This window comes from Cheilinus undulatus, linkage group 6, assembly GCF_018320785.1.
Source record: "Cheilinus undulatus linkage group 6, ASM1832078v1, whole genome shotgun sequence".
NCBI lineage: Eukaryota > Metazoa > Chordata > Actinopteri > Labriformes > Labridae > Cheilinus > Cheilinus undulatus.
This window is the reverse complement of record NC_054870.1, coordinates 6463009-6490003: the sequence shown is the minus strand read 5'-3', so window position 1 is coordinate 6490003 and position 26995 is coordinate 6463009. Positions and strand designations below refer to the sequence as shown.

Genomic DNA, 26995 nt, shown 5'->3' with positions numbered 1-26995 from the left:
TGTCTGGGTTGTGTTCAGGTGTACTGGAACTCCCTGTCCAGGACTTACTGGGTCCACTGGCACATGGTAGAGATACTGGGCAGTGGTGGGAGCAGTCAGGCTGAGAAGGAGACGCAGGAGAAGGCCTCCACTCTGACAGAAACCCTCAAACTCACTGCAGGTAAGACATGATCTCTGGGGAGAAACTTCAAGTACTTTTCTGTCTGTATTAGTGTATTTCCATATCTAGTACCAGCTCAACTTGGTTTCGGTACCTAGCTCTTCATTTTCCATGACGGTATAAACTCCACAGTGTAGGTGTAATCGTCAGAGTGGGGCTGCGTGAAACTATTAAACACAAGAACAATAAAGTAAATGGACGATGGTATACCAGATAAAGACCTAGGTGCCATATAACAAATTCAAATTTAGAAAAATTAAGAGTAGAGCTGAGACAAGTCAAGCTGATCTGACATGGTGCATAAAAGTTTGACCTCAGGAGGTGTAACTGTGTCTTTCTTTGCTCCTTCAGTGAGTCAGACCTTCTTCTCCAAGCCCCCTGGTGGTCTGTACTCCCTGCCGTACCTCTCAGAGGGTCTGCAGACTGAACCGCTGGCTCTGAGTCGGGCGGAGTGGTGGGAGATTCTTTTCTTTATAAAGAAACTGGAACCGAAGCAGCAACAGGAGGTCAACAGCATCCTGCTGCAGAGCCTTGATGACCAGGTGAGGAACCAGCTGCAGAATCTCTGCTAGACACTGAAATCATTAGGCTAAATGTTTCTTCTGTTTATCATTCAACCATCACTTTATCTTTTTGCAATCAGCTTTCATATTCGTCTACATCGGCTGTTCATTGTTTCTAGACTCTACATCATTTTGAGTGTAGACTGTTGTCAATCTTGTAATGATTTGCTTTGCAGAGAAATAATAGTTTCCTAATAAGTAAATAAATAAATCCCTGTGCCATATGGCCGTTAGCAGCATGCTTCATGCTGACAAAACAAGATCCAGATAGTTTTCTTGAGTTACTAAAACAAGAAATTTCAGTTCCTGGGTCAGCTTTGATTAATATTAAAGTAGATAGGGAGTATTTGTCTTAAACAGATGGGTGTTGCATGTTTCTCTCATTGTCTCTCCCATCTGTTCTCCAGGAGACTGAGCTGGATGACTGGTCTCTGATTGGTCTGAGTGTCCCTGGAGATGTGGCAAAGAAGTTGCTGCACTACCTGAAGCAGAAGCTGCCAACGTCGTGTCTCAGCGACCTCCTGTGCTCTCACGCCTTCTGCAAGCACTACCTGCGGCGAGGAGGAGGAACACTGGAGGATGAGGAGCTGCTGGGTGAGAAGAAGGCGGCTCAGTGTCTAGAATGGTCTGACTGATCCTTACTCTCTCTTTATGGAGCAGTCTGACTCATTCTGACTCTCTCTACTCTGTTTTCAGCTGAAAGCTCTTTGGGCTCGTCCGGTCTGGGAGGTGTTGTAGGGGGTCAGAGTTCCTCCTCTTCGTCCTCAGCTTCGGTCTCCTCCTCCTCAGCGATGGGCTCGGTCTCCAAGAAAGCAAAGAAGGAGCTTCCGGCCGATTCAGGCTGTGGTAGTCCAGAGACTGAGAGTGAGCTGCCTTCAGAGGATGACAGTAGATACCCCGATGACCTGGAGGACAAGATGAAAGGTGGGGGTTGGATTTAAGGGTCCTGTGGAGTGCGCTTTAGCTCCTCTTTGTCAAATTTCATAATAAAGACATAGTAATAGTTAACTATATGACCTTTATTGGGCGTGGTCATAACTCTGAATCCGGTTTCTGTTAGAGTATTTGGATGCCACTATGCCCCATAGGCCTCTCTATAGGCTGCCAGGATGGGGGCGTTGGTTAGCAATGATGTCATCCAAGATCGGGAGGACTGTCTCTTAGTAAAGCTGCTGTCTTTTCTTCCTTCCAGTCTTTAACAACCCACGGGTCCAGGGGAAGAGGACGCTGCTGGAGAAGCTCGGAGAGGTGGTGGACATCCTGAAGAAGGGTGGCTCGGGCTCAGACCAGGCCCAGCAGCTGGCCGCTGTCCTCTTCATCACCAGACTGCTGGAGGAGAAAGGAGGGCAGGAGAAAAACTCCATGAGGAGTGACTCTGCCCAGACTGTACGGTAAGAAACCACTGCAGAGAACCAGGAAGTAGACAGAGCCATGGGTACTTGGAGAGATTTAACAAGTGAGCACTAGAGGAAAGTAAAACAGTGATGATGATGATGGTATTTGGTGGATACAAGACAAGCTGGTTAGGGCACAAACACCAACCTCGGTGAGGGACCATTGTAATTCCAAAGTTGAAGGATTATTACTCTTCTTTGTATTTAGTTGGACTCTCTTGAACTCCAAAAGTCCCAAGTTTTTGCAGATGCATCAGGTTTTTCAGAAATTGCAACATTTGAGGGTTGCAAATATGCACATTCCAGATTGCCTTAATAGTGCTCCCAAACAGTTTTTAAAGATGAGGCTCCCTCCTTAAACTTTGTCCAACTACTATGAAATTTGGTGGGTAGATTCAGCTTGAAATGATCTATAAAAAAAATCCTCTTGGAGTAATACCATAGCTCCAACAAGTAAATCTGCCATTTTTGAATAGATTAGTTAAGATTGGAGTATTTTTGCCCATTTCGTGGGGTCTCTTCCAGTTTAGTTCAGTTTTGGGCCACTCATAGTTGAGCCCTGATTGATAATGTTTTTTAGTTTGTGTACAAAACCCAAAGGGCCGATCGTTGGACTTTGATGCCTCAAGATGCCGTTGATTGTTTTCAGAATAACAGCAAAGCTGGTTAACTTTTTTGTGACTGACAGACTTCACAGCTCTGGTCCATTTTGCACTATTTCCTTGACCCTGGCATGCACCAAACTGAAATGCCAACTCATTCTTTGTTTCTGACAGGGATAAGGTGCTGAAGCTGCTGGTGGAGCTTCTGTCCTCATCATCTAAAGACCTGGTGATCAGTACGCTGAGACTCACTCACCTCATCATGCTAAAGTACGAGTGGAGGGTATCCTTCGCCTCGGAGGGAGGGGTCAAAGCTGTCCTGTCCTGCATGCAAGAGTTCTCCACAATCACACAAGTCCAGCAGCTGGCTCTGGCTGTAAGAAACAACCCACACATGCACTTAGTCTGCTGATATCCACTGGCAACGTGGACGTTTGTTTTTTCAAAGTGCTAGTCAAAGATCTTTAATGTGGCATGATACGCCAATGCTGAGGTCAGATAACCAGTTCAGTATGTAACCTTGCCTCTTGGCCATTGACAGCTGGGATTGGCTCCAGCCCTCATAACCCTGTGCTGGTTAAGAGGTGTAGATACTATTTCAGGTTTTTTCAAACACCAGAAAATCACAGAAAGCTGTGCAGTAAACAAGGTACAACACTGTGGAAACACACGACACCAGGCTAATTAGCAGTTACCCACAATTTCCACATAAGAAGACTGCGCCGCGACCTTGCCCACTGGAAGTATGCCTAGAGTGCTGCACTGCAGCACGCAAGCCCTGATCAGCGGGAAGAGATCACGGGAGAACTGCAAGTTCACACAGGAATAGTATGTCAACAGCAGACTATTTTACCTTTTGGGCTTAATTCATCATCCTCCATTGAGTGAGTACATTAGGAAGTTAAAAGGCTAATGTTTGCTTAAAGGATCTGTGGTTCTATGTAAAATTCTTTGGATAAATGTCCTCAAAAGTTAACTTTTCCTTGTCAATGGCACCGTTGTAGCTCTGTTACCCACTGACCACTTGGTGACCCTTTGCTCTTGCTGCAGGATGAGACGTAATGTTGATAGAGTGATGATTTGCGACCTGGAGTCCGTGCGTTGTATTGTATTTTGAAAGAACTGGATATTCTATTCTACTTCTCGCAACTTCCTCTTTGGAGCTTTCTGATTGACGGGTATTGATGCAGTTTGATAGACCTGCAGCATATCTCGAACGAAGTGGGGATTCAGGGACCTGTCGCTGCCAGTCTGGAGCGCCAGCTGTGGAACTGCTCTGATAGACTAAGAGGGAGTGATGTGCTCCGTAGTACGATACCCCGATCGGTCGCGGCACGGTCGCTGTATGTGGAAATATGAGTTTAGGAACAACAGTTAGGCCCACAGGGCTAGTCTGTTCCCTCCCTACCAGCACTGAAGGATGTTGTGTGGAAATTTTCCACAACTTCTAAACAGTATCAAGAGATCATAAGCAGGACATTTCATGCCTTATTTGTAAAGACGTGAGCCGTACAGTATCGATGATAACAACTTCAGGCAGCTGCTTAAGGAATGTGACTAACACTGTTGAATCCTCACTCCTATGAAGAAGTAAAGCAAAAAGACATATTTACAAAAGTCTGTGCTGCTTCCATGGCAAATTTTTGTTCGCCATCAAACAGGAAGTTGTCTTTCCAGGTGCTTAAAATACTGCACAGACTTGAAACCTGGCAGAAAAATTCCCAGTGAGTAACTGAGATGTGTAGTGTAATTTTTGTCAGTTGGTGTCACTAAGAGGTTTCAGTGGCACCACGTGCAACAGTTTTAAAAATTCATGCCCTGCAGCAGGATGAATATAGAAACATGAAGTTTGGTGGGCATATGTATTGCGACAAGACCTACAAAAAAAGTCTCTAGGACTCACATTGCCACATAAACAGGATGTCTATCATATAGAACCTAGTTACACTTACCAGGGGTCCTTCAAGGACCTCTAAGGCGGTTCATCAGATCTGCTTTAAATATGGACTACTGCTAGAAGAGACCTCTGCCAGTAAAGCTTTTAGAGCTTATTTACAGAACTCAAAGGGTGTGGCCATGGCAGATCATCAGACCATGAAATCCATTGTTTCTTGCAATTATATAGCAAAACTGTTTAACGCCTCTGTGACTGATCTATATATCACTGCTTAAGAACATTTTGCACTTTTTTTTGCCGTGATCCTGGCATGCACTAATACCTAAAATGCGCTGGAGTGCAAGGGCCTGTTCAATGCAGCTTTCAGTCCTAGTATTCAAGCTTAAAATGTGTAGTCTGACCTCGGCTTCACTTCAGTTTAGATGGAGTATTTCAAACTTAAAAGATTTGCCAACAAGAAGTAGAAACAGGAAGTCTTCATTTTTATTATGGACTGTAAACTGACTCCTGTTTTGTGGTGTTTAAGATGAGAATATGAGTCCTGAACTTGTAAATTCTCATTTTTTTCTTCATTTGAAGTGAAACGAAACCCATGACTTAATAGATGCTGTTATTGTATAAAGATGTACCAAAGGAAGCACACCTGTGTTGTTGTTGTTTGTCAGACTCTGAAGGTGATCACCGGAGCCAGTAAACACGACCTCCGCAGCGTTGGCAGCAGCCTCCCTCTCTCCGAGTCCGGCACCCAGATGATGTTGGAGATCTTTGCCAGCATCGGCTCAGCCACGCCTGAGGGCTCCAAAGGCCTTCTGGGAGCCATCCCTGCTGCTATTGATCTCATGCTCAAAACCAAAGGGTGAGTTACAACGTGTCTTACCTGAGGGTGCTCTGAGGAGAATTATTTCAGATCAGGTTAAATGCAGATTTAATCACATCCAGTCAGCACACGTTAAAACGTTTGGAGAACTGTTGAATTTTTTTAAAAACAGGATCACAGTGTCAGTTTCTCAACAAACTATAAAGATATGAGTTACGAATGTGGCTAATATTGGCAGTGCTGGTTTAACCAGTGATAGATGGCGGGACCAAGACTGGCCTAAAGGCAAAAAGGATGGATGGAATGTTTTATAGCCTTTAAAGGATGACATCATCAGAGGGAGGGGATAGAATGTTTGTGAAGCTGGAGATGTTGGGGTTTCTTTTACCTCCATTTTTAAAATTTTCCATAGGGCTTCTTTGGCCACGGTAGATTAGACTCAAGACCTCTTCAGTATGGAAGACATTCAAACATAAGGGAAAGGTTGTTGCCATAAAAGGCGTGAATGGAATGTTTTATAGGCTTGAGTTGATGATATCTTGGCTTCAAAGCCAAGGATAGAATGTTCAGGCTTTAAAGGATGACATTGTCTTTCAAAGTAGAGGACAGGATATTATTTAGACCATCAAGGCTGACATCATCATCAAAGGCAGAGGCTCAGATGTTGTGTAGGCTTTTATGGAAGACATTTTGTCTTCTAAGGCAAGGATGGAATCCTTTTTCAGAAGTAGGGGACAAAATGTTTTTATCGGCTTTAAAGGATGATGTCATCTTCAAAGGGAAGGGTGAAATGTTTTGTGGGCTTTAAAAGAAGTAATGATCTTTAAGAAAGAGGACGGAATGTTTTTATAGGCTTTAATGGGTGGCTTCTTGGCTTCTCATGCAAGGATGGAGTATTTTGTAAGCTTTATAGGATGACATCATCAAAGGCAGAGCCGGGAATGTTTGGGCCTTTTCCCTATTTTCCCCATTTTTGCGAAATAATTGGCCATAGTTGGCAGGAGGCAAGAGGGAACCCCTTGCTCCTCACCTGTTCCACCCACTTTCCAAAGGCCTTTTTGGCCACGGTAGATTGGACTTAAAGCCCTCTTCATTGTACAGTATTATATATATTCACAGTTGATGGTCTCAAGCTGACTATGGGACGCTGTTACTACTGTTGGTTCATGTTTTTAGCCTCTGATGGTCTAATCCCGATCCCTGATCCTCTCTGTAGCTGCATGCTGTCGGTGCGGAACGGCCTGCTCGTCATCATCATGCTCATCTCCAACCATAAGAGTCTGGCAGAGCAGCTGGTGGCCTCTGACGTCACAGCAGTCCTTAAGAAGTGTCTGACTCTGTCCAGAGCAGAGACCATGCTGGCCATCATCGCCCTCAACCACATCTCCATGGTGCACAAGCTGGACAGCAAAGGTAATCTAAAAATTCTGATCAGAGATGAGCTTGATACAGGACTATTGTGGTTTCTCATTAGAGACCTGAGCCCAGATCTGAGTTCATCTGAGCCAAAGTCTGCTCCATCAGTGTGAACACAAGTTTTGTCCCGTTTTCAGAGTGTCGAGAGCAGCTGGACTTTAAGGACACGGAGCTGCAGATGTTGGTGGTCAGTCTGAAGGAGCTGACTGCCACCAAAGAGGTGATCCAGACTCTGGAGCAGCTGCTGTGTGACGACACTTCACAGCTACTGTGTGACGACGCGTCACAGCTGGAGGAGAAACGCTGCCAGGTACACAACAAATCCACAGTCTGTTATCAAATCCTCCAAACATTTCACCAAGATATAGCTGTAGCAGTCGGTAAGACAAGAGAATATGGACCAAAAGTCACATCTAAGATCGCTCTGAGGCAGCAGTACTGGGGGACTGTGTCACTTTCTGGCAAGGGGACATCACTGTCACCCCCGCCTCATCTGGAAAACCCCGTCCTTTTCCCCTCCCTCCTCTCAGTACCAAACTGCCCATTTTTTGTGCATTTTTCAAAAGTCTGAAGTGGGCGGGGTTAGCTCTGAGCTGGGGTCTACTTGCACCTTAAACAGATAGTCGTATCAGCAGTGACGCTATCAAAACAACAGAACTTCTTCCTCCAGTTTGTTCACACTTTCTAAATGCATAGCAGCAATCATCCAAATCTATTCGATAAATGGTCTTTTTATAAATACAAGCTGGAGTCTGAGTAGAGTTGCAGAGGCGACTAATGCTTAGTCCCTTTAAAAACGGTTGTAACTGCACAGCCGAGACCAATGTCATCTTCTGAGCTGCAGCATAGATGTGAAGCAGGGTATTCAAAAGAATTTACAGTTGATGGGTCAATTTAACAATAATTAAGGCTTTTAGTAGTATTACAATGGCTTTAATGCAAGACCATTTAGTCTTAAATTTTGTTGCTCAAATTTTTTTCTTATTGTCAGAAGAGGTAATATTTAGTTTTTCAGCGTTTGTTTTGACATTTAGTTTTAATCAGAAGTGAGATCCAGATGAACATCACCAGGTCTGACGTCAGTCTGCACACTTGTTTATGCTCTGGCTGGTGCTGTCTAAATATTTGATTAATGTCTATCGATTAATCACAGGGTTTGAAAAATGGGATTAAGAAATAAATGCTAATTAATGACACTGATGCCATCACACCTGTCTAAAGAAGTTGTGTAACTTTGATTGAAACATAATGAAACCCTCTGTGCCCTGATTTTTACAACTTTATGGATAAAATCCACATTCTACAGATTAACACCATCCTAGATTGACTAGTAAGTGGACAGCCTCAGACCTCCAATTCTCCTGTTTCAAAAGCTAATGGAAAGATTCGATGCTTTTCAGAAACTTGGCTTTTCTGACTGTTTTGTTCCTATTATTCTAAAATACCAGTAATGCACTTAGCATTATCCAGTTTTTAATACTGTTTAACTCACGTTTGATAACCACAGTATAGAAGAAAGAGGTCAGAACAAGCACAGAGAGCAGAGCACATGCATATACACACTTCATGCAACTATTTTTAGAAATGGAGTCAAACAAACAATGACTACCTTTTACTAACAGGTAATGGTTGTTTGTTCAGGTGACTCACAGCCGTGACACATACCAGGATCTAGTCCGTCTGATGGAGCAGCACCGAGCTGACCGGGCCGTCCAGGTCTCCATTCTCAGGTTTGAACCCACCACAGCATGTGACCTTTGACCTCTAGTTATTGCTGTCCAGCCTCTCTGATTGACTGCTTGATCCTGCAGGATCCTGAACAAGTTCCTGGACAACTACGAGGAAGACATGCTGCCGTGGCACGACAGCATCGAGCCCTGCCTGTCCTCCATGACGGCCTTCATCAATGACAGAGAGGTAAGAATCTAGGATACGGTAGAACAAACCCACCTGGTTTGGGATGTTAATGCTCTGTGATTGGTTGTTTAGGTGGTCCAGCAGTTCATCCACTTCCTGTATCGGCTGGCATCTCTGAACAAAGACTACGCGGTGGTGATGTGTCGTCTGGGGACTAAAGAAGCTCTGGTCAAAGCTCTGGACAAACACAGCACCAACCTGCTGCCGGTCACCGAGCTGAGAGATCTCATCACCGACTGTGAGAAGTACGCCAGCCTCTACAAGAAGATGACCACCAGCGTCCTGGCAGGATGTATCCAGGTGAGCAGGGGCCAGGGAGGAGCATATAGAGACAAAGAAAATTTATCATTTAAGATCCTGCCCCTTTTTGTCATGGCTTCTCTTTACTAAACTGAATCAGCCTCTCTATAGGCTGCGAGTTTCTCACTGTATCTACTTTCTATTTCCTCTCAGATGGTGCTGGGTCAGATTGAGGAGCACCGCCGTAGCCATCAACCAATCAACATCCCCTTCTTTGACGTGTTCCTCAGGAATCTCTGCCAAGGTCTGTTTGAACCAGACTTTATGTCGTTAGTTTTCCTGATCCTGATATGTGACAGCATCTGAAGCAGAGGTTGAGCCAGACTTTTTCATTGTGTGCCATTTTAAGGGACAAAATTCATCATTGTAATCTTCTGGCCCTCTATTTTTTTAATATAATAATGAAAGATGACTTTATTAGTTGCTTTCAAGTTATAAAGCACTCTTCTCACAGCTAATATTTTATACAAAGAACAGTCTTTAAGGTTATGCATTTTTAATGGCATGGAGAAAAGATTAACAGCGCAGCGTTTCCATTGCAGAGCACAAAATCTGTCAAGAAAGCAAATATGAACTGTGCCATTTACAATTTAATTTACTGTTTTAGAATATTTTCAATATCAAGGTGTAGTAGGTCGAAGTGGCAGGATTGATCCCCAGGTCCTGCAGTTACATGTCTTGTATTGCAAAGCTCCACCAGTGCCACTATGGCACAGCTTTGGTGTACAGAAGTAAAAAAGATGTGCTGTCAGTGCATGAGGAATAACTGGTGTTACTGGTGCTGTGCTCAGGTTCCAGTGTGGAGCTGAAGGAGGATAAGTGCTGGGAGAAGGTGGAGGTTTCATCCAATCACCATCGAGCTAACAAACTGACCGATAAGAATCCTAAAACGTACTGGGAGTCCAACGGCTGCACCGGCTCACACTTCATCAACATCTACATGCACAAAGGAGTCATCATCAGGTAGGCGTGATCTATCCTAGCTCCACTGTTCTCGCCTAGTTACTGATTCTGTAACATCAACAGGAAGTCATCATACATCCTGATGCTTCTGTTGAGATCTTTACACGTGTTATCATCTTCAGGAGGGTTCCAGATGTGTCGATTTAAGAGGAAAACAGAAATTATGATCCAGGAATGAAAAGCAGCATAAAAATACACTTTACCATTTTTTTAGACAACTGGCCATCCTTGTGGCCAGCGAGGACTCGAGCTACATGCCGGCCCGGATCCTGGTCCTGGGAGGAGACGAGCCCACCAACATCAACACAGAACTAAACACGGTGAGTCCTCTACCGATACGTGATAACAGCGGTGTCGGTTTGTGCTCTGACGCCAGACAGGAAGAAGTGAAAATGGACTAAAAACTCCAGTGTCAACATTCATAAACGGGTCAACATTAACTGATTTATGCACCAGACACTGTGCAGAGTAGTTTTCAAAGTCACTAGCCACTCTGAATTTTCAATAGCCACAGTGTTCTTGCTGGAATAAGAATATATATGATAACGGTGGACTCTGACATGCCAGTATTTACCTGAACTAGATCTCCAATCCTTTCCACTGTACCTCAAGCTTAGAGCTTATTTTCCAGCCGAGCCTGGAGAAAACACAATTTGACCAACAGAGTTTGTGCTCTAATAAATAGCAGGCACAAATCCCAAATCCTGCACCTTGCTGTTAATATGGGGAGAATCGACCCCTCCTTACCTATTCATGTTTAATAATAAAGCACATTTTAAAACAACTGAAGTTGGCTGCAAAGGCTTGGCCACCTCAAGCTTCAACTTTGGCCTGGGGACAGTCAGAAGCAGCTGATTGTTGGATCTGGCTGTCAGCAATGAAATAAAGATCTTTTACAGGCTCCTTCCTATCTTTCTGACTTTTTAAAACACTGTAAGTGGATAATAAATGAGATCAATCCTGAAATGCACAGGAAGCCAGTGAAGTGAGACTAAGACAAGGGAAATATGCTTGTATTTATGTTACAAGCATATTTATGTTAAAAGACTGGTGGCTTCTGTAGGAGTTGTAAACATTTAAGAGAAGCATGGCTAGCACCACAATAAAGTACTTTACAATAATCAAGACATGTAGTGATAAGAGCATGCATAACCTTCTCAAAAAGGATAAAAATCACTTAATCTTCGGTTACAGCTGAAGCTGGCTTTCACAACTGACTTCCTCTGCTGTTGAAGAAACAGAAAGTGCATGTGCTAGTTTAAGAAAAGGCTCCAGAGGGGACAGGTCCATATCAGGACGGGTACAGCCTCCATGGGGTCCAAAAACAACAACTTAAGTTTTTTCTCAGGTTGAGCCTGAGAAAAGTTAAAGCCACTTTAGCTTTAATGTCTCTGAGACAATTCAAGAGGGGTTTACAAAAGGGTTTGAAACTTTAATCCTCAGAGGCAAATAAAGCTGTGTGTCATAAGCGTAAAAACGGAACGCAATGCCATGCTTTCTTCAAAAGGACCTCAGGGGGAGCAGTACAAAGAAAAAAAGAGTAGGAGCAAGTATGGAGTATGGGACTGCTCATGGAACAGGGACTGAGGAGGAAGTGGCATCACCAAGGCTGACAGAAAAATCCTGTCAGCCAGGTAAGACCTAGACCATTCTAGAGCAGTACCCTTGATCCCAACCCAGGTCTCTGGGCTAGAGATTAAAATCTTGTGGTCCACACGCTCATTCCCACAGTCTGAGTCAGAAGCCACAGGTGGGTCAGGGGATTTTTTGGGAGCTCCAAACGACTTTTCAGAATTATTTTACTACAGTATTTAAGGCTGCAGTACCCTTGTTTGTCACATGGGGGACCTCCTCCTTATAGCACTCATGCTCACCACCGTCATAAAACACAAAACGGCCACTAGATGGCATTAAAGCTAAGGTCACAGTAATGGATACTTGGCATATTGGAGAAAAAAAAAAAAAAAACACAATTGTTTCAGAGCAGACAAGGCTGGGTATGCAAAGACTGCCTATGTGACAGAGGTCCAGTGGCTTCTTCCAGGCTCATACAATGGAAAGAGCCAGGTCAGGACCAGAACAAGTCCAGAATTAATGCTATCCAAGCTAGCACTGGCCATCAGCTCAACCAACCAGCCGAGGACGGTGCAAAAGGCAGACTGGATGACCGATAAGAAATGGAAAACTAAGTCGTTGGGTCACCATGGCTTGTACCTTCTAAAAAGTGGGCCACCAGAAAACATTGTAGACCAGAAAACATTGGTCTACAGTGTCAAAAGCAAAGTGAGATCTAATAGCATAAGAAAAGCTAAAATCAGTAATTAATGAAATATTATTAAAATCCTTTTAAAAGTGCCGTTTCAGTGCTGTGCATCCTTAAGACGTTCCTGATTGGAATGCCTCAAGGACGCCTCGTGTTTAAAAATGACTGCAAACATCTTTCTCCAAGATTTCAGAGAGGAAAGGAAGTTTCACAGGCAGGAACAGTTTAGCCCAGTTTGAATAAAACCAAGGATGTATCCCCCATAAATTCAGCCACTGTAGGGGTAAATGGGAGTCACTGCACTACCATTCTATCCATGGCTTAATCCACCTATATTTGACTGGTTGGCAGGCATTAATGTCTAGTCCTGTTTATAAAGCCCTCTAGTAAAGAAGGAGTTACTAGTGCTATAATTTAACTTAGCACAGCCACAACGACTTCTAAGAATTTTCTCTGACATGAGGAAAAGAGTTTGACAGTTTTCATTATTATAGTAAAGCTGAAATGTTATTAACAGAAAAGTTTTTTTCCTTTAAATGAGCTCATAAAGGGAAAAACTGTAAGGATTTATGAGAGGGAAACTATTATTATAGCCTGAGGTGGTCTTTTTTAGGGCTTTTACGATATGTTCTGTGCATTTTTGCAGGTAAACGTGACTCCATCAGCCAGCCGCGTGGTTCTACTGGAGAACATGACAAGGTTCTGGTCTATCATCCAGATCAGGATTAAGAGATGTCAGCAGGTAAGACTCTAAGATTAGTCCTGTTTGTGGTTATCAGGCACCAAGACCCACCCCTCTATCTGCTGACCCCAGAGCCCTCCTCTCTCTCCACAGGGCGGCATCGATACACGGGTTCACGGTTTTGAGGTTCTGGGTCCAAAACCGACGTTCTGGCCGGTTTTCAAGGAGCAGCTGTGCTGTCGGACGTACCTGTTCTACAGCACCAAGGCCCACACCTGGTGTCAGGAAGTGATGGAGGACAAGACGCAGCTGCTGCAGCTCTTCAACAAGTAAGTAAACCTCAGACTGTTAACACTTCTGTGGGCCAACAAGGCTGCATCATACAGAAGCTTTGAAAATAATACTGTTAGCATAGCTTTGATAGTACTGATACTAGTGCAGTCTTGTAATGATCAGTCAGTCTAGATATCAGTTCTCACTGGTCATATCATTCATCCTAACCATAAAAATTCTATTAAGTTTTATCAAAATAAATCGTTTATTTGTGTTTTTGTGTTATTTTTAGACTGAACAGCGCTCTGAGACATGAGCAAATGTTTGCTGATCGCTTCCTGCCCGACGCCGAGGCAGCTGAAGCTCTTGGTCGAACATGCTGGGAGGCTCTGATCACACCCATTGTCCACAGCATCACACTTTCAGGTACACACCAATACACACCAACGCACACTGTATCACACTGACAGACAGTTTATCAGGACTGACTGAAATTTTGCCATGCCCCTGTTTCCTGTACCCAGAATCCTCCACGTCCAGCCCTCTGTCCTGGCTGCTCAGCGAATACCTGGATAACGCTGAGTCAGCCCGCCGCTGTAAGAGCCGGGCAGCTATCTTTAATTCAAGAGTGAGACGCCTTACACACCTGCTGGTCCACGTTGACACGAGTCAGGTGGACAACGAGGAGCTCAAACCCCCTGTCAAATCGAGTGAGTCTCTCAAACCTGCTGTGGTTTATTTGTGATTTATATCCCTCTTTGGAGTTTAAACTGAACGTCATCACTGTTCCAGCCCTGAAAATGAAGAGATAAAAGACTAAAACTATACCTGGAAAATGAAAATACACCCAAGAATTTCTGAAATCTTCCTTTAAATTATTTTCAACACTATCTTAGCAAAGTATGTAGCCTACAGGAACATCAATGTTTCAGCACTTTGTATGAAACTACCGCAGAATAGAAGCTGTACTGTATACCTATGAAATAGAGTCATTACATATTCGAGATATCATAACATTTGGACACTGGTGACCAAAAATCTTCTTTGTCCAATACAGTTTTACATCAAACTAACAGAACATTAAATCAGAACATTCAGCTCTGGTCTGGTGAACTGAGAAAATCCCCATACCTTTTTATATTTAAGCATTTTCCATGCAGAAAGTTGCATTGATTTTTTTCACTTCAGATTTTTTGAAGTCTTAAATGTCATTTTTAAAAGTGTGTAAGAAACCTGGGAAACTTCCTTCCACATTTTACTGTTGAATGCTCTGTATACTTTATATGATGTTGGATGGGAGAAGGATGTCAGACTTTCTGTCAGTGATTGTTTTACAGTGACCTGGACCTAGTCCTGGTTTTCGGTCCTTCTAGAAGTAGAAAAAAAATAAATCTAATGGTTTGTTGCTACAATCAGTAAGTTAACACGCACATTTACAATAAAATCCTGAATGTAAGTTCCCCTGGGATATAAACAGCAGTCTATTTTTAGTCATCTCAGAAAAGTTGAAACTGTCCTTTGCATGCAGTGTCAGTACAGCTGTGTCACTCTTAGTACCATCAATTTTAACTGTATGTATTAACTGAACTCATATTTACCTATAACATGAGCAACTCTACTACCTATATTTCAGTAGTTGAGCTCATATTCTACCTATAATACGGTAGTTGAGCACATCTACTGGTTATAGTACAGTAGTTGAACGCATCTACTAGCTATAATACAGCAGTTGAGCACATCTTTTAGCTATAATACGGTAGTTGAGCACATCCACTAGCTATAATACAGTAGTTTAGCATATCGATTAGGTATAATTTGGTAGTTGAGCACATCTACTAGCTATAGTACAGTAGTTGAGTACATCTTTTAGCTATAATACGGTATTTGAGCACATGTATTCAGTATAATACAGTAGTTGAGCACATCTACTAGCTGTAATACAATAGTTGAGCACATCTATTAGGTATAATACGGTAGTTGAGCACATTTATAAGGTATAAAATAGTATTTGAGCACATCTATTAGCTTTAATACAATCCTTGAGCACATATTTTTGCTTTAATACTACTGTGAGCACATCTACTAGCTATAATATGGTAGTTGAGCACATCTTTTAGGTATAATATGGTAGTTCAGCACATCTGCTAGCTATGATACTGTTGTTGAGCACTGCTACTAGCAATTATAAGGTAGTTGAGCACATCTATAAGCTATAATACGATCGTTGAGTGCATCTACTAGCTGTAATACAGTAGTTGAAGACATCTGCAAGCTATAATACAATCATTGAGCACATCTACTATTTGTAATTTGGTAGTTGAGCACATATACTAGCTTTAATGCATAATGTCAGCTCCTGTACTAGCAATTATATAATAGTTGAGCACATCTACTAGCTATAACACTGTAGTTGACCACGTGTGCTAGCCAGAAAACAGTAGTTGATCACATCTTAGCTATAATTTGGTAGTTGAGAACATCTAATAGATTTAATACAGTAGTTGAGCCCATCTACCAGTAATAATACAATAGTTGAGCAGCACATCTGCTAGCCATAACACTGTAGTTGATCGCATCTTAGGTATAATTTGGTAGTTAAGCACATCTACTAGACTTAACATCATTGGTTGAGCACATCCACTAGCTATAACATGGTGGCTGAGCAAATCTACCAGGTATAATATGGACATATGGTAGTTGTGCACTCAAACGACTTGGCACACAAAAGTTTGCATTAGTCCTACAGTTGTCATAAATAAATACCAGATAGACAGGGAAGTGTTTAGACGATGAAGGGCAATGGCACATTTATATATGGTTGTTCTTTGATTAAAACCAGGGAAATCTTTTTCATCAATAATATAGATGATTAAAGGAAATGCTAAATGTTTAAAGAGTCTTTTTTGTTTCAGAAGGTCTCAACCGAAGCAAAGAGCTGAAGAGTAAGTAACAGCCACCACAGCCAAGTATGGAGGCTGTTTTGTTTACTTTGCTCTGTCACATTTCATACATGTCCAGATGAGGACAGGAAGTTATCAACACACCCCTGCTCTGTAGAACCTGCCTCTTATTAGTAGACAAAGAAGAATCAACAAAACTGTGAGCTGACTCCTCTGGGGTTTGTAGAAACTCCTCAGATATCTAAAGTTGATCAAAAGAGGTCCAGTCTTTTTTTAAAGACAGCTGTTTACTGTAGTTTTATCAAACCAGCATGAGGAAATGGAACACATTTTTGGGACTACTTTATCAGCATGTTACTAATTATTTTCAGCAGAGGAAGGCTGTAGTTGTATTTTATATATATATATATATATATATATATATACACACATACCGCTAAAACAAGACTGGAGGGAAACCCTCGCTCCTTGCCAGTTACTCCCACCTTTCCTTAAATTGCCACTATGGCCTACTTTTTGGCAAAAATGGAGGAGAAGGTCCCAACATCCCCAGCTTCACCAACATTCCGTCCTCTAACTTTGAAAATATCATCCTTTCAAGTTTTTGAATCAATCCATCATTACCTTTACAGATGATGTCGTTCTTTAATGTTTCTGAAACAGTCCATCCTTGCCTTTGAAGGATGTCTTCCTTCGAGGCTTATTAAACTTTCCATTCTTGCATTTCAGAAGCCAATGTAATCCTATGGAGTCATTAAAACATTCCATCCTTGCTTTTAAAGATGATTCCATCCATTGACATTTATAAGACATTACATCCTTGCCTTTAAAAATACTGGCACTCCTCAAAGTTTAACAGACATTCAATCCTTACCTTTAAATATGATGTCATTCTTTGATGTTTATGAAACTTTAGATCATTGCCTTTGAAGAATGTCTTCTTTTAAAGCTTATTAAACATTCCATTCTTGCCTTTCAAAAGTTAATGCAATCCTGTAGAGTCTGTAAAACATTCCATCCTTTCCTTTAAAAGGCTGGTATCCTTTAAAGTTTATACATTCCATCCTTGCCTTTAAAGATGCTGCCATTCTTTGACATTTTTAAGACATTCCATCCTTGAATTCAAAGATGATGCTGTCCTCTGAAGTTGATATGTAAATCATTCCATCCTTGCATTTAAATAAGCTGGCATTCTTTAAAGTTGACCAAACATTCCATCCTTGCCCTTAAAGATGATGTCATCTGTAGATGTTGAGAAGACATTCCACCTCTACCTTTTGCATGCTGGCCAGTCCAGGCCCCCAGTTGTCAGTCCAGTCTAACCAGTACCCCAGAAGCTTTATTATCCTAGTGGTATCGTAGTGTATCTAGTAAAAGCAGCTTTATGACCAAACAAGGCAGAACAGCGGTTAAAGTGGCTCAGCTAGCCTCTTAGATCAGTCCTAGACTCTTCTAGACTCTGGTCTCACATCATTTGTCTAGACCTGTAGTAGGAGATCTGCAAGATTAAGTCATTAGTGATACCGAGCCGTTGACAGCTACCATGTAAAAGGGATTTTTGAATTGAACTCAGCCAGCAGGGGGCGCCAGCTGACACTTCCTCCTCCTCATCTGAACAAACTCTTAACATTCAGCTTCCTTCAACCAACCGTGACGTCATCCAGGATGCGTTTACACCCCATCTTTTTCTTTCAATTTGGACTGCTCTTATTTTGACTCAGACTTCCTGTTCCCATTTGAGTCATGACACTGATGCTGTTTCTTTCCAGATGGAAAAGAAGAACAGAAGCTGTGCTTTACCTTTAAGTTTTTGGCTGCTGTTTCATTTCTGTTCCATGTTCTGATCTAGTTTTTAGACACCTACCTTTGTTCACAGATTCAACCGTCTAATTGTGTCTTACAGATGGTAAAGAGGGTAAAAACAAAGACAACACCGTGGCCTCTTCTTCCTCCTCATCCTCCTCTGCCAAACCCAAAGTGAAGAGTAACAGCAGCATCGCAGGCATCGCCCTCTGTTGGCAAGGAGTAGTGCAGCGCCAAGTAAGACACAATCACCTAAACCCAGGCTATTTTGTCTTTGTCACAATTAATCTGTTGAAAAGTTCAAAATCATGCTTTTAGTCAAATGTATCTCAGAGCTCTCAGAATAAATCATGGCAGTTTGGTAGAAACTTAAACTTGCCCCCCCCCCCCCCCCCTTCAGGTGAAGAAGTTTCTGGAGTCAAGCTGCAGTCTGCCTGACTTTGTGGAGCGATACCGGACTCTGTACCTGCGTCTGAGGAACGCCATGGAGGAGCTGTTTGGTCAGCAGACTGCCTTCGTCCTGGCCCTCCGACACGGCTTCTCTGCTGCTCTGCTGCAGCTCTCCATCCTCAAGGCCATGCACGTGAGTCCTCACACCTGCTTTAATCTGCTAATGAAAATGAAAGTTCCACCGACCGTATTTGAGCCCACATAGAGGTCCACAGGTAATTCTTCACCTGTGTGAGTAGTGCTTTAATGGACCTGACCGATCTGTTTTTGTGTCTTTCAGGTGAGCGAGCGTTTTGCTCAGTACATTGATCAGATGATCCAGGCCAGCGGAGTGGCGAGCGGTAGTGTTCAGACGTTGGAGCGGCTGCAGCAGTTTCTGGAGCCAATGCTCTTCCTGTCGGGCCTGGAGCTCGCCAACACCTTTGAGCACTTTTACAGGTATGAATGTTACTACCCCAACACAGCTGCAATAATACTCGACAGACACTCACTCACCACTTTATTTGGGAGACCTCCTCAGCAGCTCATTACCACAAATATTTAATCAGCCTGTCACACAGCAGTATCATAGGCATGCATATTAAACAGGATGCAGAAGGGGACTGACCCTGTCTCTCTCTGTCCAGGTACTACCTTGGCGACAGGCTGCTGGCTCAGGGGAATGTGTGGTTGGAGAGCGCAGTGATAGACCAGATCGGCAGCTGCTTCCTGAGTCGTTTCCCACAGCAGATGATGAAGAACCTGAGCGAGTCTGCAGAGCTGCAGCAGGAGTTTCACCTGTACCGCCTCCAGCAGCTGGACCGCTGCCTGCAGGAGCACGACCAGGTCAACAAAACTTTTTAGAATATCCATGAGATGATTTTGGTTTAAAACTGATATTTAAAGTCTGATTTATAACTCTGTGTTCAGTCTATGTGCTGGCACTACATAACATTCACCGCTCAAAAATTTAACTAAAAGTCCAAACAACGCAGACCCCCAGCCCTGAGATTGGTCTGGTTGGTAGCACTGGTTACTGCTAGTCTCTAATGGCTACAGACATGTTGTGTGTCTCTGCTGTCAGATAAAAAAACAACTGCAGATGATGAAACAGCTAGTCAGATTTACTTTAATGCCAGATCTCAGTCCATATATGACTACCTGATGTGTGGGATGTAAACTACAGACATGGTGAGACCCAGCAGGTCTCCATAAAGGGAGTTCTTTGCTCAGAATCGTTGAATGTTTAATTTTAATAGATGCCATTTGTCCTTATGTTGTTGCCGTAGATGATGGAGGAGGAGTGGGCGGAGTCAGACGAGGAGGCCGAGGTCCAGGTTCTGGTTTTATCTCCAAGGTGTTGGGCTGTCTCATCTCTCTGCTTTCTGGATGAACCTTCCAAACATTTTCCATCTGAGCTCTGTTCCTACCTGAACCAGTTTACACAGTTCTACACCCACAGTAAGTACCATTTTGAACTCATTGTATCCTAGAGTGAAAAGTAAACAACCAGTGGTCAACATGCATCACGCGTAGTAGCTGTCCTGGTTTTTGCTGCACACTACTAGCAAAGCATTCTGGGAACCCTTTGAGTGAACCAGGCTGTTTTTAAAGGGATATTTCAGATTTTTGAACTCTGGTTGTATGAGGTACTTGGCAATAGTGGTGACATCATTCTCCAGAGATTTCATTGTGCGTTGCCCCTTTAAGAGGAGCATGCTGGGGTCTTATTGTTTTGATTGAGAGCCCTAAGCAGGTAAAATTTAGATACTGTGAGAATAAATGTCACTTGGAATAGTGGTGTTAGGCCAGCATTACATATAAGAATTGGGTCAAATATGACTATAGACAATATTTATATCTTTGAAAAAGTCTGTTCTGAACCTGGACAGTGTTCATCCTAACTTAATTTTAAATGTTGATCTCCCTTGTCATATTTTGGTCATAAGAAAGCCTTAACTCTTATATTCTTAATCATCTTGGCTTAACCTTGTGCTCTAAAGAGCCTATCCCTGTGATGCATACATGCATATTTGTATATCTGATGTAAAAATCTGGGTTTCAGGTCAGTCCATGTACGGTCTGAGTCACTCCAAGCCTCGCCGGCTGCAGTGGACGTGGCTCGGTCATGCTGAGCTCCAGTTTGGCTGCTGGAAGCTGCACGTCTCCACGCTGCAGATGTTCATCCTTCTGCAGTTTAACAGTCAAGAGGTAACATACACCGAAGCAAACATCTATCCTTCCTGTACGTTCACTTCCCTGAGAGTAACTGTTACCGTCTGTGCATCTGTGCAGGAAGTTCAAGTGGAGGCTCTGCTGCAGGCCACCGCCCTGTCTGCTCCCGTCCTGCTGCACGCTCTGCTGCCGCTCATCAGTGAGGGAGGACCGCTGATCTGCAGCCATCCCAACGAGCCCAGCCAGGGTCAGACACAGTAAACTCGCACAGATCCTGTTCATACCATAAATTAACAATCCGGTTTTAGTCATTCAGATACCAGCTGGAATCACTTTAGTCCTTTTGTCCATCCTCCAAGCTGTTTACAGTGCCTACCTGATATCAGAACCCACTGTCCCTCCTCTTGAGAATGAATGGGTGCCAGTTAGCCACAAGCTAAGAGGCTAGTAGTGCCTCTTTGACAGCTTTTTTCCCTCGTGTTGTTGTAAACCTATTGTTACAGGACAGGCTGATACATTATTTGGATTAAAAAAAAAATGACGTTACTAGTATGATTGGAATGACAGCTGGGGCCCTAGACTGGCTTCTTTACAAAAGGCAAGGTTTGAATGGTTTTAAGCTTTGACATTCTCTCTAAATACTATCAAATTGATACTGTGATCAAAGGCAAGGGTGGAATGTTTTTAAGCTTCAATTGATGACATCTTTCTAAAGACAAATTAAAAATTTCATCGTCAAAGGAAAGGATGGAATGTTTTTAAGCTTTATATAATGGTATATTTCTCAAAACTATGAAAGAATGTCACCATCAACAGATAAAGTGGAATGTTTTTAAGCTTCAGAAGATGACATTTTCTAAACACTACTAAAAAATGCCATCACCAAAGGCAAGGATTAAATGTTCTTAAGCAACAAAGGATGACGTCTTTCTAAAGATGAAAGGATGGCATTATCAAAGGCAAGGTTGGAATGTTTTTAAGCTTTAAAGGATGGCATCTTGCTAAAGACAGTTTAAAACATTCCATCCTTGCCTGTGATGATGACATTCATTAACAGTCTTCAGAAAGATGTCATCCTTTGAATATTAAAAAAACATTTCATCCTTGCCTTTGATTCTTTAAGATTCAAAGGTTTCATCTTTCTAATATTAAAGGATAATTTCTGATTTTGAGTTGTTAAGTTGCAAGAAGTTCTGAGCCATCCAACAGTTTACATCATTTAAACAGTCTGGAGCAGCAGCTAGGCTTCTCGGGTCCTCAGTTCTTAGGGGCAGGTATATCTGTGCGTCGTCTGCGTAGCAGGGAAAGGAGACTTTATGATTCTGGATTATTTGAGCAAGGGGCAGCATATAAATAGAAAATAAAACCTGACCTAAAACCCAACCTTGCGGTACACCACAGGTAAGAGTAGAGGTAGAGGAGGAGTGGTTACCTATGGTGACCGCAAAGGTTCGCTCTAAAAGATAAAACCAGCTAAGTGCAGTGTCCCTGATGCCCATCCAGTTTCTAAGATGCTCAATTAAAATATTGTGAACAATGGTATCAAAAGCTGCCCTGAGATCTAAAAGAATTAAAATGGCTCCCAAGCTAGGGATGTTGGGGCCTTTTGGCGTCTTAAACCCTCTCTCTCCACCAGTTTCTCCCACTTCCAAAAATTGGACAGTTGATAAAAGAAAAAATAAAGCATTAAAGATTACCACTTCATATGTGAATGACTAAAGGAGATGGTAATGTGAGGTAAAAACAGGGTCTCTCACAGACCTATATCAGACACACAAACTCCCTGATTCACAACCCCATCCCCCGTTTGCTCTCAGGTGTGTTGCGGTTAAACCCAGAGGTGGCGTCTCGCAGTCTGGATGGCGTCCCTGCAACAGTCCAGCTGCTGCCCAGACAGACGTACGTGAATGTGGATGAGGACGCAGCCGGCATGCTGGAGAGGAAGAGGAACTACATCTACTGTCTGATCGTCCACATCATGAAGCAGGAGAAGGAAATGCACATCGACAATCTGGTCTTTAAGGTCAGAGGTCACTGCTGACTAGACTTAAACCCCTCCCATGGCCATTTAAACACTTGTTAGCTGAGATTAGTGCATGCTGATTTTAAAACAAGAAATGATCAAGACTATCCAGGTTGTGTTGCTCTTATCTTTGATGGCGGCTAGTCAACAGAAATTTAGATGCTATACTGCCCCCATCTGGACGTCTAATTCCATCCGGGAACTGGTGAATATAATGGAAACATTATTTTTAAGCTGTGATAAAAATCTTGTGAAATCTTCAATTTAGGTGACTATTTGAAAATCATCAATCACTCATTTTCGCATCTTTCTCCCCCACTGTCCCCTCCTCAGGTTCTGGACTCGTGCCAGAAAAAGGAAGCATCTCGCTCGCCGGGCTCAGGCCGTTTCAGCTGCAGCACCAGCGACGTGTTCTCCTGCATCATGCACGTCATCAGCAAAGGCTGCATACGCCGCAATGAGGACAACCCACACATTGTAGAGTTCCTGCCGGAGGACCCGTCCACGCCACAGAAAGGCCAAGCCCAGTTCTCATTCAGCCGGGCCGAGGTCAGGAAGGACACCGTGGACAGCAGGGCCGACATCAGGTGTGAACGTGACCTCTGACCTTTCTGATCATATCCGTTTATGTTCGTTCATCTCTGAAACTCTTCTGACAAAGGAGGAGCTTGTTAAACATGTCCTCCTTTTTGTCTTTTGTTCATATTTTTTAAAGCAGCTCCGTCACCCTTCCCTCACCTCTGTCCTGTATATCAGTGTGTCCTCTAAAAGCATGTCAATGACTACATGAGGGAGAAAAGCTATTAAAGAGGCTCTCCTAGCCTCTTCAGTTGTGGCTAATTGGCTCCCATTCATTCTTATCAGTGTGTAGGGAAACCAGGCCACAGTAACAGAGCCACAGACATGATGTATGGGCTGTTAGAATAAGAGGAGGGATGGAGAGTTCTGATACCAGGTCATCGACTCACGGACTAAAGCGATGTCACTCAGTATCTGAATATAAAAAAAACATTTGTTTAATGTCAGGTATAAATGGGTCTGATCAGATATGCTGCTGTTCTGTAATTTCTCAAAAACAGCCAAATGTAAAATGTTTAATTTTCTACTAAAAGAAAATAAAGAAGAGATTTAAATTTAAACCCTGCTTCTTGCCCTTTTCATTCTTTTCAGTCGGTGTGTTTAAGGCCGACAGATTTTTAATTTAAAAGAAAAAAATCAACAAATCATCTGTTTCCCATTAATGGTCTAAAAATAGGAAAGCAAAGCATGGAAAGAAAAGCTGCCCCAGGTCCTTTCAGGCTGTTCAGACTAAAACAGGGATCAAAAAAAGTTTTTCCTTGTTGTTTTTCTGTTTTTCAAAAAGAAGTGAACTATTGAGAAACTTTTTTCATACTTTTGTTTTTGTTTCCTAATCAAAAAAGGGAGACCAAAGAATGGAACACTGGTGATATAACATTGTTTTTTTTTCCCACAACACCTGCAGCGGGTCACACATATGGAGAAAAAAGAGTATTCACCAGTTTCCCATTCTCTGATCCTCCTCTTTTTTAATCAGAACAAAAACCAATGTGAAAGTTGAGAGCTGTAGTGTTTATCCACTGTTAAACCATCTACAGAACAGTTTAACAGGTGATAGAATTGAGCTTATTTACAAATAAACGGGGTAGAAAGTAATTACATTTACTCAAATTACTGTAATTGAATAGTGTTAATTTTGTCGACTAAAACTATGACTAAAATATTTGTCGACAGCCTTTTTTTTTTACAACTAAAACTAGACTAAGACTAACAAAAAAAGATCTGTGAGGACTAACAATGATAAAATATAAGTTTAGTTTTCATCAAGATGACTATAAAACTAGACTAAATGTGATGTCGTTTCGTCTGACATTCTAAATCAGTGATATTTCAACACTGTGGGGAAATCTGTCAAAATACATATGCAGCTGTACCTTATCTGCCTCTCAGCTGTAGAAAGCAGGGACCCCAGGTTTGGCAGGGTGCAGAGAACACACTACCATGACTTGATACTAGATTCAGGCAAGAAAATAAATGCTTGGACAAAAGGTGAAGACTAAAATGTGAGGACTTTTTATGGACTAAAACTAGACTAAAATGTTTTTGAGTTTTCGTCGACTAAAACTAAAAAGGATAGAAAGGACTAAAATGTGACTAAAACTAAAATGCATTTCATTTAAAGACTAAAATTAAAAATAGCTGCCAAAATTATTGAGTAGTGTTTTGAGGAACTTTTATGAGTACATTTTGAAATCAGTGCTTTTACTTCTACTTAAGTATTTTTAACCAAAGTAACTGCACTTTTATTTGAGTACTGTACTCTTGTTCGTTCCCTACCTGTGCTGACTCCACAGTAGCATATAGAGACAGAAGGATTCCACATCACATCTATAAGCAGTATAAAAAACACTTGAGTGATGATATCTCGGGTTTAAACTACTCAGAATTTTAACTCCTAAAGAGTGAAGTGTTGAAGTTTTTAGAAAGTATTGATCAACCAGTGTAGTTTACCTCTGTAAAGAGTCAACTGATGTGAGCTCCGCTCACTGGCTTTTCAAATCTGTGTGAGCGGAGTTCCCAGTTGTGCACGTCAGCAGAGTGTTTAGATGGGTTTGGATGTTGCCTGTTCTACTGTGATACCTGGAGTTTTTTTTTTTTTTGGTCCTGTTTCTGGTAGATTGTTTTTGTTTTGGATTGGAGACACATTTGCACCATGATTGAAGTTATCCACCATACTGGCGTTCCAACCTGTGACTTTAGGTGGCCCCCAAGGATGCGTAGAGCATGCATTGCCATGCTCTGAGGTTGATTCTCTGCTTTTTTCTTGTCAGAGTAGATCCAACTTACCATAGGATTTCAAGAGTTACTGCAGCTGTAATTATAAAATATTTACTCTTTGTGAGTTTAATTGGCACAGTCAATTATGCTGTTTATTTTAATATCATAGGGGTGTTTCTTTACCTGAACAACTTGGTTGGAGATCTATTCTCTTGTTGTTCTTGCCAATTAGGAAATATATTTTTTTGCTGTACATCTCCCCAGTAAATTCTTAATAGATAAAGTAAACTTAAGATGGACTACATTTTACTATTACTTGAATAGATTTATAGACCAGTGCTTTCACATTAACTTAAGTAAATTTTAACCAGAGTAACTGTACTTGTGAGTAACAGTCGTGTAGTTTTTCCACCTCTAGAAATAAAGCCTAAAGCTCAAAGTGATCTTTATTGGGATAGGCTTGTGTAAAAGAAGTTAATTAGTCATTGAATACAGAGTAGCCACTGATCTAAAGCTACGTTGTTGTAACTCAAAACCTTAATGTTATTCAGTTTCACATCTATCACTGATTGAACCGGGCTTTGTGAGTCTGCAGGCTCTGCTTCATACTTGAAATAAGGTCCACAAAACTGTCAGAAAACCCCACATATGGCCACATATCAGTGTCCAAGGTCTACTATGTCTTAATTAAACAGTAAAGAATTCTGTCAAGTCCAGATATCTAATTCAAGCAGACATTAGTCTGGTTTCCATAGAGCAGACTGCTGTGTTTTGCCATTCAGCCCAACAGATGTCATGTCATGAATCAGCGCTTGCTTTTTATAGATAATGTATTCTAATGTCACATTAAGGGAAAGTTAATGTGTTTCCTAGCATTATTAAACCGATAAACATGTTCTGATGAACATGGGATCGTCTCATTTTTTCTCTAAATAATAGAAAGAAAAACACACATCAGTGAGTAGTATTAATAAGAGTATCAGTATAAAAACAAAGTTCTGTTATAATACTTTACTGGAAATAAAAGCCCGTCAGTTAAGCTCTGCCAGTGTTTTTATCAGGGTTTGTTGGAGTAATGAAAATATTGATTGTGCATTTATGACCTCTCATTCAACCTCTTTCTCGTACAGTCAGTGATCACTTTATTAGGTACATGTTTTCAACCACTCTTTAACATAATTATAATCAGCCAATCACATGGCAGCATTGGTTGGTGCCATGTGTGTCTAATAAAGGACTTTACTGTACAAATCACTGTCCTTCTCCCCTCTCTTCTTGATGCTAAACCTCGCATTGACAATCATTTCTGCATGTTTGTTTCTGTAGCCTGATGTCGGCACCGCGGCGCTTTGAGGACGGCGTTCTGGATGCGGTTCTCTTCTCGATGGGTCGAACGATGACCCAGGATGAAGTTCGCCAGCTGATGCAGAGGACCGTCCAACAGGTCTGTTTCTAATGTTTGAGAGGAACTTCTTCTTTCCAGGGTGGTCTTGATATAAATGCAACATGAAGTTATTACTGTTGTAAAAATCAGTCATTTTAACTTTGAGAGCAAAAACGTTCTCTGATGAATCAACTAATAGGAAACAGGCAGAGGATCGACCAATCATGTTAGCTCTGCC

The 26995-nt window shown here is 42.1% G+C and overlaps 1 protein-coding gene across 3 annotated transcripts in view; it reads left to right on the top strand.

The window, feature by feature from the left end:
• Positions 1-26995, top strand: part of LOC121511494 (cullin-9) — a 58609-nt gene that overhangs the window by 19097 nt on the left and 12517 nt on the right. Inside the window, exons 5-34 of one of the 3 annotated variants that reach the window (XM_041790221.1) lie at positions 19-160; positions 512-702; positions 1131-1317; positions 1420-1647; positions 1916-2114; positions 2894-3095; positions 5282-5472; positions 6650-6846; positions 6987-7159; positions 8491-8579; positions 8661-8766; positions 8839-9066; positions 9220-9310; positions 9858-10029; positions 10244-10349; positions 12939-13034; positions 13128-13303; positions 13540-13673; positions 13772-13957; positions 16163-16189; positions 18051-18187; positions 18351-18533; positions 18681-18838; positions 19027-19225; positions 19669-19840; positions 20445-20590; positions 20675-20801; positions 22372-22577; positions 22911-23164; positions 26700-26817. In XM_041790221.1, coding sequence (XP_041646155.1) covers positions 19-160; positions 512-702; positions 1131-1317; positions 1420-1647; positions 1916-2114; positions 2894-3095; positions 5282-5472; positions 6650-6846; positions 6987-7159; positions 8491-8579; positions 8661-8766; positions 8839-9066; positions 9220-9310; positions 9858-10029; positions 10244-10349; positions 12939-13034; positions 13128-13303; positions 13540-13673; positions 13772-13957; positions 16163-16189; positions 18051-18187; positions 18351-18533; positions 18681-18838; positions 19027-19225; positions 19669-19840; positions 20445-20590; positions 20675-20801; positions 22372-22577; positions 22911-23164; positions 26700-26817 — 4821 coding nt within the window. Of the gene's footprint in view, positions 1-18; positions 161-511; positions 703-1130; positions 1318-1419; positions 1648-1915; positions 2115-2893; positions 3096-5281; positions 5473-6649; positions 6847-6986; positions 7160-8490; positions 8580-8660; positions 8767-8838; positions 9067-9219; positions 9311-9857; positions 10030-10243; positions 10350-12938; positions 13035-13127; positions 13304-13539; positions 13674-13771; positions 13958-16159; positions 16190-18050; positions 18188-18350; positions 18534-18680; positions 18839-19026; positions 19226-19668; positions 19841-20444; positions 20591-20674; positions 20802-22371; positions 22578-22910; positions 23165-26699; positions 26818-26995 lie in introns of all 3 variants that reach the window. The other 2 variants (XM_041790219.1, XM_041790222.1) reach the window with 2 other exon arrangements.